General features: G+C 45.1%; 1 protein-coding gene across 1 annotated transcript in view; it reads right to left on the reverse strand.

The window, feature by feature from the left end:
• Nucleotides 1-13733, reverse strand: part of wdfy4 (WDFY family member 4) — a 122553-nt gene that overhangs the window by 104108 nt on the left and 4712 nt on the right. The window contains 8 exon segments of the mRNA XM_033012481.1: nt 108-298; nt 1324-1425; nt 2785-3237; nt 4296-4456; nt 6794-6983; nt 7810-7996; nt 9700-9852; nt 12743-12852. Of these exon segments, the coding sequence (XP_032868372.1) occupies nt 108-298; nt 1324-1425; nt 2785-3237; nt 4296-4456; nt 6794-6983; nt 7810-7996; nt 9700-9852; nt 12743-12852 (1547 nt within the window).

Genomic DNA, 13733 nt, shown 5'->3' on the forward strand with positions numbered 1-13733 from the left:
TGGGAAATTTGCTCTTAAGTGGTGAATCTCATTGAAGCAGAGACAACAAAAACATTTTCCTCATGCTCCACAAAATGAAAAATAGACAATTGATACATTAGCATTACCTGCAGAAGGTCAAATTTCAGCATGAATTCACCCCGCGTGGCTAAGCACAGCACCCCGATGACAACGCGCATGTACTCCTCCGCATTGACGATGAAGAGCTGCTCCAAGATGGCCAGGGCATGGCTGCGGTAACACTTGTCATCAAGGAAGATCTTGATGTAGGGGGTCATCCCATTTTCTCGAAGAATCACTGATCCGAGAGAGAGAAGCTGACCTCAGGCAACGGAATCATCCAACCACAACCAGAGAGCAGTGCTGAACTACTATCTCCCTCTATGGTGACCTTCGCACTATCCTTGGTCAAAGATTGCTGGCTTTACCTTGCACTAAACGTTATTCCCTTATCATGTATCTCTACGCTGTAAGTGGCTCAATGGTAATCACGTATTGTCTTTCTATTAGACAATAGACAATAGGTGCAGGAATAGGCCATTCGGCCGTTCGAGCCAGCACCGCCATTCAATGTGATCATGGCTGATCATCCACAATCAGTACCCCGTTCCTGCCTTCTCCCCATATCCCCTGACTCCGCTATCTTGAAGAGCCCTATTGACTGGATAGCGCGCAACAAAAGCTTTTCTCTGTACCTCAGTACATGTGACAATAATAAACTGAACTCATAAACTAAACTATGAAGATCAGACTGACTTCAGTTGTGGCGTTCAGTCTTGAGGCAGAGAGTGATTACCGATATAAAGGGGGAACGTTTCAGGGGGCAAGGGACTACAGGCAGTAAGGAAAGCCAAACGAACAACATCAGCTCCTCTGCTCAATGCCGAAGATTCAAACTATTATGTCCAAACAAATTTGGTTAGTATGGGTGTCAGGGGTTATGGGGGGAAGGCAGGAGAATGGGGTGAGGAGGGAGAGATAGATCAGCCATGATTGAATGGTGGAGTAGACTTGATGGGCCGAATGGCCTAATTCTGCTCCTAGAATTATGTATTATGTAATTACATAAATATGTAATATGTGAATATGTGATTCTGTTCCATTCTGTTTGCAGTTTGTTTGTTTTTTGCACAATCCGCGAGCATTGCCACTTTTCACTTCACTGCACATCTCGTATGTGTATGTGACAAGTAAACTTGACTTGACTTGAGAACTGAGGAACTGATGAAGCAAAGACAAAACAATTCAGGAAAGGTGAGATAAAGCATGAATCGACCTGTTGGCTTTCCGATGGGCAGTGTGGCTTCAGATCCTGGGACTTACCAATGTTTTTCACGGAGCCTTGCAGCATAACCGCCACAACTTTCAACATCAAACTTAAGGCCTCTTTCTGGTGTTGATGTTCATCTGAAGGTCCTCTCTTCCCTGAAGTTTGGACAGGAAATAAATACGTGAAAAAAATTAAAAAGAGCAAATAAGAATCCTTGGCTATTCAATAAAACAAATTAAAAGAACATTAATTCTGGTGATGGAGGTGTGTACTGTGGTTCGATGAATTTCTGGACCTTTCATTATATGGACTCCTTTATCTCTGCTCACCCAACAGATCCATCCAAATGCCAAAGCAATAGATAAATAAATCTTTCTCCCCTATTTTTTACATTCATTGCCAGAGAAGACTGTGGAGGCCAAGTCAATAGATATTTTTAAGGCGGAGATCGGCAGATTCTTGATTAGTACGGGTGTCAGGGGTTATGGGGAGAAGTCAGGAGCATGTGGTCGAGAGGGAAAGATAGATCAGCCATGATTAAATGACGGAGTAGAGTTGATGGGCCGAATGGCCTAATTCTGCTCCTATAACTTATGAACATGAAAAACTAGTATTATTTTTTAGTATTATTATTTTTGATCAATTCTGGAGGCACAACAACAATCCTGCCCTGCAGATATCTATCTTGTAGTAAGTATTGAGGGATATGGGCCAAATGCAGTAGAATGGGACCAGCATACATGGACATCTTGGTCAGCTTGGACAATATCATACATAGATACAATCAGTTCAAACGCTATCTATTGTGTTTGCCTTTCAACTGATTATTTTTACGTATGGTATATACATCGTGCAAATCAAAGCTTTTCATTGTACCTCGGTAAATGTGACAGAATAAATCTAAAGCTATAGTTGGGCTGAAGGGCCTGTTTCCGTGCTGTGAGACTCTATGATTCTAAGTATCTGAAGAGAAAATTCAATGCCTACCAAAATCCGGTACGGGAGGCTTATGGATGCAAACCGAGGTGAGATCGGACTTGCAACCAACCTCACTGGCTCTGAACTTGAAACAACCAGGTTCTTTTATAAACCTAATTACTAATAATGTCCAATAGCAAGATGAGGCTTTGGTTAATTCAGAGACACAGCGTGGAAACAGGCCCTTCAGCCCACTGAGTCCAGGCAGACCAATGATCACCCTATACACTAATTCTATCCTACCTGCTAGGGAACAATTTACAGAAGCCAATTGAGCTACAAACCCGCACGTCTTTGGAAATGTGGGAGGAAATTGAAGATCTCGGGGAAAACCCGCAGGGTCACGAGGAGAACGTGCAAACTCCACACAGACAGCACCAAAGGTCAGGATTGAACACGGCGGGTCTCTGGCGCTGTAGGGCAGCAACTCTACCGCTGCGCCACAGTGCCGTGTTGTGAAACTAATGTCCAAGATGGATGTGTGTGAGTGTTGGGGCCATGATGTTATGGAAGTAGGCGGTGGGGTCCACACTCACCTGCTTTCCTCAGCATCTTTCCGTGACGTTGAAGCTGCGTGAGGAGCATCTCCAGCAGGCGAGTTTCCCGGAACACGATGGAGAGGAGAGGGTCAAACTTGGAAATGTCCAGGACACATTCCAGAGCCAGCAAGGCACACACCGGAGAGAGGTTCTCTCGAATGACCGCCTGAACTCTTGAAAATACATCATGGGGTATATAGGACAGATCAAACACCACAAAACGCAGCATTTGAAAGTACTGAGTCTGCACGGCCTCGGACTTAAGGTATATGGCCTCAGCAAACTGAAAGAATACTTGCTGCGTCCATTCGAGAAGGAAGAAATTGGCTTTGTTCCAGATCCAGATCTTTCGGATTCGATCCAGGATGATTGATGAGACGTGGGAACAATTAGAATTTAGAAAAACTGTTTGCAAAACTTTGAAAGCCTGGAGGTTTTTCACTGTTGTACCTACAGGTTGAAACAGAAGGGATAGGTTAGTCATGGAGAGTCCTTGAGTCATACAGTGTGGAAACAGGCCCTTCGGCCCTACTTGCCCATGCCAACCAACACTAGACCCACCAGCCCATGCTTGGCCCATATCCCTTTAAACCAATCCTGTTATTGTACCTGTCCAAATGTCACATAAATGTTTAAATTGGCTAATTGTTTCTTAAATATCGTAATAGTACCTGCTTCAACTACCTCCTCCGGCAACTCATTCGATAGACCCACTATCTTTTGTGTAAAAAAGTTAACCCTCAGGTTCCTATTAAATCTTTCCCCCCCTCACCTTAAACCTATGTCGTCTGGTTCTCCGTTCCCCTACTCTGGGCAAGACACAGTGCATTTTCCCGATCTATTCCTCTCATGATTTTATACACCTCTATAAGATCATCCCTCATTCTCCTGTGCTCCAAGGAATACAGTCCTCGCCTGCTCAACCTCTCCCTGTAGCTCAGGCCCTCGAGTCCTGGGAACACCACAGATTGTCAAAACCATATACCAGAGAATGTTGGGACATCCTGAGGCCAAGTAAAATCAAGAAGTTCCATAGAAACATAGAAACATAGACAATAGGTGCAGGAGTAGACCATTCAGCCCTTTGACCCCGCACTGCCATTCAATATGATCATGGCTGATCATCTAAAATCAGTACCCCGTTCCTGCTTTCTCCCCATATCCCTTGATTCCATTAGCCCAAAGAGCTAAATCCCAACTCTCTCTTGAATACATCCAGTGAATTGGCCTCCACTGCCTTCTGTAGCAGAGAATTCCACAGATTCACAACTCTCTGGGTGAAAAGGCTTTTCCGCATCTCAGTCCTAAATGGCCAACCCCTTATTCTTAAACTGTGTGTGGCCCCTGGTTCTGGACTCCCCCAACATCGGGAACATATTTTCCTGCCTCCAGCCTGTCTAAATCCCTTAAGAATGTTATATGTTTCAATACGATGTCAGAGCTGTAAAGTTGCAATCAATGAGTAACACTCATGATAGCTACCAAACTGAAAGTGATATCGCAATTACCTGACTTTGGTGGTTGTTGAAACTGAAATCCTGGGAACTGAGAGCCTGTAACAGAAGGCATCACCTTTAGCTCCTTCTCTCCATAGGTCGTGAGTGAACTCAAAAAGTCAACTAGATCTTCCAAAGACTTCTCTTCTTCCTTTTCTAGTTCTTTATCAAACCTGGAGAGGGAAGGTGGTTTAAGTGGCTAAGAGATGCAGCGCAGAAACAGACCCCTAAATCTGCGGTAACCAGCAAACATCCGTTTATCCCCAATCCTTCCCCACCCTGACCACATTCCCATCAAACAACCATCCTGATTCTACCACTCATCCACACTCCAGGGGCAATTAACCTACAAACTGCAAGTCTTTGGAATGTGAGCAGGAACCGGAGCACCCGGAGTAAAATGCCACGCGGTCACAGGGAGAACGTTCAAACTCCACACAGACAGCATCGGAGGTCAGGATCGAACCTGGGTCATGTGGTAGCAGTTTTGCTAGTTGCCACTGTGTTAATCCTGGTTTAATTGAGGACTGACAATTATTTCAATAGACAAAAATGAACCGAGAAGTAGTAAAAAATATTTTGGATAGGGTCTGTCGGTGAGGGGCGCAGCGGGTATAGCTGCTGTCTCACTGCCCCACAGACCCAGGTTCAATCCTGACCTCGGGTACTGTCTGTGTGGAGTTTGCACGCTCTCTCTGTGACCGCGTAGATTTTCTCCAGGTTGTCTGGTTTTATCCCACATTCCAAGCACGTGCAGGTTTGTAGCTGAATTGGCTTCTGTACATTGCCCCTAGTGTGTAGGGTGGAACTAGTGAGAATAGTTAATTGTTGGTCAGCAGGGACTCAGTGGGTTGAAGGGCCTGCTTCCTCACTGTATCTCTAAACTAACCGATACTATGCCAAGAAAGGATGATGGGTGTGAAATCCATCGTCACATCTGAAAGGTTTCTGGATAAACGCTACGAGATGTGACTCAACAGACAACAGACTGAGAACAGGGAAGTGAAAACATGTTAAGTCGCCCCATTTTATGCTTAGTTTATGTGTAGGAAGGAACTGCAGATGCTGGTCTCCAACACCAGGACCCGGTGCGTGGCCTTGCATCACCCGGCGTGGCTTTAATGGCTGCGGCACATTTAACATCGCCCGCCGGGGGCTTTGACTCTGTCTTTGACTCTGACATGGGGGGAGAGGGGAGTGCAGGGGAGAGATATATATTTGTTTGCCTTCCTTCACAGCGAGGAGAAGATGCGCTGTGAAGGATGTTTGTGTAAATTGTGTTGGGTCTTGGGTCTTTTTTGTTTTGTATGTATGGCTGCAGAAACGACATTTTGTTTGGACCTCAACGGGGTCCAAATGACAAATAAATTGTATTGTATTGTATTGTATTGTATTTAAACCGAAGATAGACACAAAAAGCTGGAGTAACTCAGCGGCTCAGGCAACATCTTTGGAGAAAAGGAATAGGTGACGTTTCGGGTCGAGACACTTCTTCAGTTTATTGTATTATTGATAATTGGATCTTTATTTGTTTTGTTAATGGGCCTGTAAAACTACAACAAGCAAGGATTTTATTGTTCCTGGTACATATTTCTTCTTCTGCTTCTTCTTGCATATGGCGTGCACAGCCTAAAGTTGTAGGACAACTTGTTCAACTTGATCTTATTTGATTGTGCACGCCGGGTTGATTGCATTTGTCGGAACAGCGCGGACCACGTGAAGGTTGCAATCTCCCACCCAAGAAGAAAAAGACGTATCCATGTCCTCCACAGATGCTGCCTGATCCTCTGAGCCACTCCAGCACTTTGCGTTCTATGAAAGACTCCAGCGCCTGAAGTTCCTTGCGTTTCCATTTAAAGTGGAGCTCTGATGTTAGGATAGTGATAGGAGCAGAATTAGGCCATTCGGCCCATCAAGTCTACTCCGCCATTCATTCGCCGGGGGCTTTAACACCAGTAAGCCCCAGTCGCCTCGACGCAGCAGTTGGACTGCTGGACCGCGGGAGATGAACAAAGTGCAGGGAAGAGATAAGACCTTTGCCTTCCATCACAGTGAGGAGGTATTGGAGATTCACTGTGATGGATGTTTGTGTAAATTGTGTTAAGTGTGCGTCTTGGTTTTTTTTGTAATATAATGACTGCAGGAATTAAATTTCATTTGAACCTTGTCTGTTTGAATGACAATAAAATAATATTCTATTCTATTCTATGGCTGATCTATCTCTCCCTCGTACGATACGATAGAACTTTATTCATCCCAAGAGGGAAATTGATCGGCCAACAGTCATAAAACAGAAAATACATGAAACATGAAATTAAAGTGATGATGTGGAAAGGATTGGGAATGTACAAAGATTGGGGGGGGGGGGGGGTGGGCGGAAGGAGGGGCTCTCCTCAATCCCATTCTCCTGCCTTCTCCCCATAACCCCTGACACCCGTACTAATCAACGGCACCCATACTAATTTTTCATGCCAACCCCGCTCCGAGCTTCAATACATGATTGTACTTGCCCAAGCAGCAGCATAGTCAGCAGTTCATATCCTTCATTCTTTTCAAAGTCAGCGAGCAACTCTCCAGAAACCCGATACGAATCGTTCACAAAACAGAAGACATTGACTGCTGCTTGAGCTGCCACATAGACAGAGGATCTGTCTGCCATTGCCGATAAACTTTCAATGCAGCACTTCATATAGCTGTTGTCTGTAAACAAATATATAGAACATAGAACATAAACATGGTACAGTACAGCACAACAGGCCCTTCGGCCCACAATGTCTGGGCTAAACATGACACCAAGACCAACTCCCATCTGCCTGCACGTAAGCCATATCCTTCCATTCCATGCCAAGGGGTTTCCGAAACACCACTATCGTATCTGCCTCCACCAACACCCCTGGCAGTGTGTTCCAGACACTCGCCACCCTCTGTGTAACAATCCTGCCTCACACACCTCCTATAAACTTTTCCTCTCACCCCTTAAAGCTCTGCTGTTTAGTATTCAATTTTTCTATGCTGGGAAGAAGGTTCTAACTGTCTACCCTATCCATGCCCCTCATAATTTAATATACTTCTCTCAGATCTCTCCCCTCAACCCCTGGCATTCCACAACAAGCAATCCAATCTCATCCAGCCTCCCCTGATGGATAACAATTAGATATAACAGATGCACAATTATACTTTAGGATAGTGGCTCAGCGGTGGAATTGCTGCCTCACAGCGCCAGAGACCCAGGTTTGATCCTGACCACAGGTGCTGTCTGTGAGGAGTTTGCACGTTCTCTCTGTGGCCAACATGGGTTTTCTCCGGGTGCTCCAGTTTCCTGCCACATCCCGATGACATGCGAGTTTCCTAGTGTACAGGATAGAACGAGTGCACAATCGATCACCGGTCAACACAGACTCGATGGGCTGAAGGGCCTGTTTCCATGCTGTATCTCTAAACTAAACTAAACTAGACTTTCAAACTGCAATTTTTATCTGTGGAATAAATTCTGGAGGAAAAGTGCAGAACACAGGATGATACCCACCATGGAGGTATCTGACGGTATTTTCCGTGGGGGTCTTTGAGACAGCCCGTAACACATGAGCAGTGTACTTTCTCCAGGAAGAACACAGGTCCCATTGGGAGACCACCATCACAATGAGATGTCCAAGATCACCATTCTGTATCATTGCCTCCACAGCCGACACCTGTGTGCACAGGTTTACCATCACCTGAGGACAGAGAGACCAGTCCTACAGTTAGTAGAAATATTGATGTAAAACATATTAAACAATATATTTAATATTTAAGGTAGACAAAAATGCTGGAGAAACTCAGCGTGTGCAGCAGCATCTATGGAGCGAAGGAGATAGGTAACGTTTCGGGCCGAAACCAATATTTAACCTGGCCCCGTAGCAGAAGCGTCCACGTCGTGGGGCAGGAAACTGGAAGATCCCGACTAATTCTGCTACCACCATCATCTACTGCGACAAGTGATGGCTCCCACTGATTGTCGCCAGAAGCTTGCGTCCTTTTCAGGACAGACGATGACATCGAGGCAAACATTTGTAACATGGAAGGTGGACACGAAAGGAGAAGAATTTTTAATCTCTGCTGATTATCTAGTTTTTAATTATTAGCTTATTAAAATAAAAATTGATTGGACACAAATCCAAAACAGAAGTGTTGGGGGTGGGGGGCGTTGGGGAGGGGGATACATTGATGGAGGAGGCATCGTTACTAGAGAGCAGTGTTTTTTTATTATTGTGACAGAAAGCACCAGTTGAGCGTATCGTCACCTTGACAAAGTTTAAAACAATGTATTCCATGTTTTAGAATGTTAGCTTTTATGCCCTTTAATTTTTAATTATCAGTTTCATTACAAAGAGATTTATGGGCCAAACACAGGCAGGTTTGACCAGTGTAGATGTGGTATGTTGGTCTGTGTGGGCAAGTTGAGCTGAAGGGCCTGTTTCCACACTGTATCACTCTATCTAAAGGGCCTGTCCCACTTACACGACCTTTACAGGCGACTGCTGGCACCCGTGATAGGTCGCCAACATTTTCAACTTGTTGAAAATTCAGCGGTGATCAGAAAGACGCTACGACTCTTTGGAGACCATACAGGCGACCCCTGGCGACATGTCACAGGTGACCTCTCATGACCATAGGAGGCCTCTCATGACCACACAGACTGTATGGTCGTGAGAGGTCTTCGTGAGAGGTCTCCAAAGAGTCGTAGCGTCTTTCTGGTCACCGCTGAATTTTCAACAAGTTGAAAATTTCGGCGACCTATCACGAGTGCCACAGTCGCCTGTAAAGGTCGCGTAAGTGGGACAGGCCCTTAAGTGTCCAAATGCCTCGATCTGGAAACTTGACCAGCATGGAGGAGTTGGGCTGAAGGGCCTGTTTCTTTACTGTGTAGCCTGCTAATACTGCACAGTATTAGTTTGAGCACTTCACCTAAGCCATCCTTTAAACTCCTACAGCAGTCAGTCCATGTTGAACACCTTCACTGACTTAGTTCATGGGCTGAATTTCCAGGGTTGGAATCACTCAGAACTCTGTGAGGGCCGTTTACTGCTCCTTCACACACACACACCAACATAATTGATTCAAGTAATAAGGTAAAAGCAGGCCATCATTTAATTGCATGAAACACAAAGTTGTGGAAAAACTCAATAGGTCAGGCAGCATCTGCGGAAGGTATGGACAGATGACATCTCTCCGTCAGTGTGGAATAATCGGTGTGTGGGGTTGGGGGTTATAATCTGATGGAAAGGTGTATGTTTCTTCAATGATTTTGAAGTGATCTCTTAGAATTAAGAAAATATATCTGTCCTCTACAGATGCTGCCTGGCCTGCTGAGTTCCTCCAGTACTTTCCCCATGCCTCCATCTTCTGCAGTCTCTTCTGTCTCGAAGCATCAACTTACATGTGTTATGGTTTCTTGGAAAACCGTACTCTTGTCTTGGGCTCTCTCTTCCCGTATCTCAGCATCATTTTCAGGTGAAAAAGTAAAGAAGAGATGTATGCATTTTAGAAGAACTAAGGGAAGTCCCGTATTCACCATGTTTTTCAGTGTTTCCTGGAAGCAAGGTAGAAAATAGGACCAGTTTATTTCGGATACAACCATGGGTAAAGGAAACAGCATTTATGTTATTGTTAATCACTGGACATATACTGTGGACTCAAATTATAGGAGCAAAGAGGTCCTTCTGCAGTTGTACAGAGTCCTAGTGAGACCACACCTGGAGTATTGTGTGCAGTTTTGGTCCCCTAATTTGAGGAAGGACATTCTTGCTGTTGAGGGAGTGCAGCGTAGGTTTACAAGGTTAATTCCCGGGATGGCGGGACTGTCATATGCTGAGAGAATGGAGCAGCTGGGCTTGTACACTCTGGAGTTCAGAAGGATGAGAGGATATCTCATTGAAACATATAAGATTGTTAAGGAAACATGTTCCCGATGTTGGGGGAGTCCAGAACCAGGGGCCACAGTTTAAGAATAAGCGGTAAGCCATTTAGAACGGAGATGAGGAAACACTTTTTTCTCACAGAGAGTGGTGAGTGTGGAATTCTCTGCCACAGAGGGCGGTGGAGGCCGGTTCTCTGGATGCTTTCAAGAGAGAGCTAGATAGGGCTCTTACAAATAGCGGAGTCAGGGGATATGGGGAGAAGGCAAGAATGGGGTACTGATTGTGGATGATCAGCCATGATCACATTGAATGGCTCGAAGGGCCGAATGGCCTACTCCTGCACCTATTGTCTATTATTACAAATGATGGAAGTCAGAAATAAAAATTGAAAATTCTGGATCAGGATTTACAGATTAAGATTACACTTCATTACAATATTTTGTTGGTCTATTTCTACTAGAACTAGTGTACGGGCGATTGTAGGTCGACATGGACCCGGTGGGCCGGGGGGCCTGTTTGCACACTGTATCTCCAAAGCTAAAACTCCTACAGCCTGGCTCCCTCAACACATGCCATGTTCCAAGTGAAGACTGGCATGCAGATCCCTCCATACACTGCTTTAGTTGAACAGGCGGCCGCAGCATCTGAGCACTTGTGTGTAACAAACATGAGCTTCCAGCACCTCCTGCTGACTGGTAACATGTCTTACATTCGAACAAAACAGATGGCACATTTGTGGCAGGAGCAAAAAGCCACAAGGGTCAAACCTGAAGCCAGAAATGCCACTCATTTGACAATGAAGACTCACAAAAATGCTGGAGAAACTCAGCGGGTGCAGCAGCATCTATGGAGCGAAGGAAATAGGCAACGTTTCGTCCCGAAACGTTGCCTATTTCCTTCGCTCCATAGATGCTGCTGCACCCGCTGAGTTTCTCCAGCATTTTTGTGTACCTTCGATTTTCCGGCATCTGCAGTTCCTTCTTAAACACATGACAATTAAGATTATTTGATTGTGTTAAATGCAACAGCCAGCCTTTCACTAACAGGATCGATGGTCCTGCCACACGTTTGATCCAACTTCACCCTCTGAAGTTATTTTATTCCCTGACATGGATTTCTTAATTTTGCAAACGGATGTGGTGTGACATAATCCCCCTCTTTGACACCTCCACTGTGGTTTGATTCACTACTTTAGTTTAGAGATACAGCACGGAAACAGACCCTTCGGCCCACCGAGTCCGTGCTGACCAGCGATTCCCGCACGCATACACTATCCCACACATGTCTGGGACAAGGTTAGTTTAACTTCATGTTCAGCACAGACATTGTGGGCCGAAGGGCCTGTCCCTATGCTGTACTGTTCTACATTGTATGATTTTAGAGAAGAACCAAACAAATTTGAGCAGCCGCCTGATTATTCCTGCTCCTGTTTTTGTGATCTGAGGGTGAAAACATTGGCTCAGGTTCATGCTAGGTTTAGGTTTAGATTCATTATTGCCACATGTATTTGGCACGCTATCCAATCAGATATGAAAATGTTCACATGAATACAATCAAGTCAAACTCCAGTACAACAGGTAGAGCAAAGGGGAAGATACAGAGTGCAGGATATAGTTCTCAGCATTGTAGCGCATCAGTTCCACAGAGCCAAAGTCCAATGTCCACAATGGGGTAGAGGTGAATCGGACAGTACCCTAGCTTATGCAAGGACCGTTCAGAAGCCTGATAACAGAGGGGAAGAAGCTGGTCCTGAGTCTGGTGGTGCGCGCTTTCAAGCTTCTGTACCTTCTGCCGGACGGGAGCGGGGATAAGAATTAATGACCGAGGTGTGACAAGTCTATGATTATGTCAGCTGCTTTTCCCAGGCAGAATGAAGTGTAGATGGAGTCAATGGATGGGAAGTTAGCCTTCAAGGAGTTTAGCACTTGCTCAAAACTGCATCGATGAGGTTAATATAGGTTTTACGGCCACCTCTGGTGTAGAACGCTACTCCAGAGTTTTCTGATTGAAAATGACCAAAACCACAGCTGAACACTTGAAAGGCTATATTGTTAGTTTAAGGAAAGACACAAAGTGCTGGAGTAACTCAGCATGTCAGGCAGCATCGCTGGAGAACATGGACAGGCGATGTTTCGGGTTGGGATTGCCAGCTTAAGGCTTGAGTTTCTCCACTCTGCAAACAATGTCCTGTTATCCTCCAGTGAACTAGGTCATCGGGCAAAACCAAGTGAACTATTGGATATAGTGTTCAAGAAGGAACTGCAGATGCTGGAAAATCGAAGGTACATGGGCGAAGGTACACGCCCATTTTTGTGTACATTGGATATATACGGGAGAAATACATGGCATCTCAAGGAATTGACAAGGAATCTTGAGCAAAACACAAAGTGCTAGAGGAACTGAACAGATCAGGCAGCATCTGTGGAGGGAATGGCCAGACCCTAATTGCCCATTGACATTCTAATCCAACAGGAACCTTTTAAAATGTATTTCTAAACTTACTTCCCTGTATTATGTACGGATTGAATAAGCTTATGGTTGTCAGTTCACTCTTCCACTTACTGAGTCCACTGTTGATAAAAGGTGTACTGTTCGCAGCAACTTCCACCCCTCACTGTCGTCTTCATCTTGTTTACATCGCAGATATGCCTCTACAGTGGCAGCTGCCTCACCTGTCGCAAAAACGGCATCAACTCAATTTTACTCAGAATTTTAATTTTATTAAGTAACTTGAATGAACATCTTCTAAATTCAGTATGCTTTGTAAACAACTTATTAAAGAGGAAGGAGAGGCTTAATGAATTTTCTTGTCTTAACAAGGAATCTCACACTTACAAAGTAAAATGCGACAAATGTTGGAATATTGAGTGAATCGGGGGAATGGAAAGACCATGGAGTTCACGAACATTGATCCTTGAAGCTAGGAAGACAACTCTGTGCAGTAGATAAAAGGCATGAGGCATGAAGAAACCCTAGGAAGATTTATCGATTGAGCGATACAGCGTGGAAACTGGCACTTTGACCCAACGAGTCCACGCCGACCATCGATCGCCCATTCACGCTAGTTCTAAGTCATCCCACTTTCTCATCCACTCCCCACATACTAAGGGAAATTTACAGAGGGGAAATTAATCTACAAGCCCACACGTTTTTGGGATGAGGGAGGAAACCGGAGCACCCAGAGTAAACCCACGTGGTCACAGGGAGAACATACTCCACACAGAAAGCAGCTGAGAGGATCGAACCCTGGTCTCTAGTGCTGTGAAGGAGTGGTTCTGCCAACTGCACCCCTGTGCTGCAGTGACCAGGGTGCCAAGACCTTCAGGACTGTGGATCTGTTACTGGAAGTCAACGTTAGTCTAGTGTGCTCTCTGCTGACTTGCGCACACACACACGAGGGGCCGAATGGCCTCTTTCCATGCCAAAACCTTTCTATGATCCTCTGATTCATACGGTGTATTTAATTGACATCAAATGCCCTCATTCCCTTCACAAGAGCAATCCTCACACAACATTTTATACCATGACAGGTAAAAACATAATCAGGCAGATG

The sequence above is a fragment of the Amblyraja radiata genome, chromosome 37 (assembly GCF_010909765.2).
Source record: "Amblyraja radiata isolate CabotCenter1 chromosome 37, sAmbRad1.1.pri, whole genome shotgun sequence".
Taxonomy (NCBI): Eukaryota; Metazoa; Chordata; class Chondrichthyes; order Rajiformes; family Rajidae; genus Amblyraja; species Amblyraja radiata.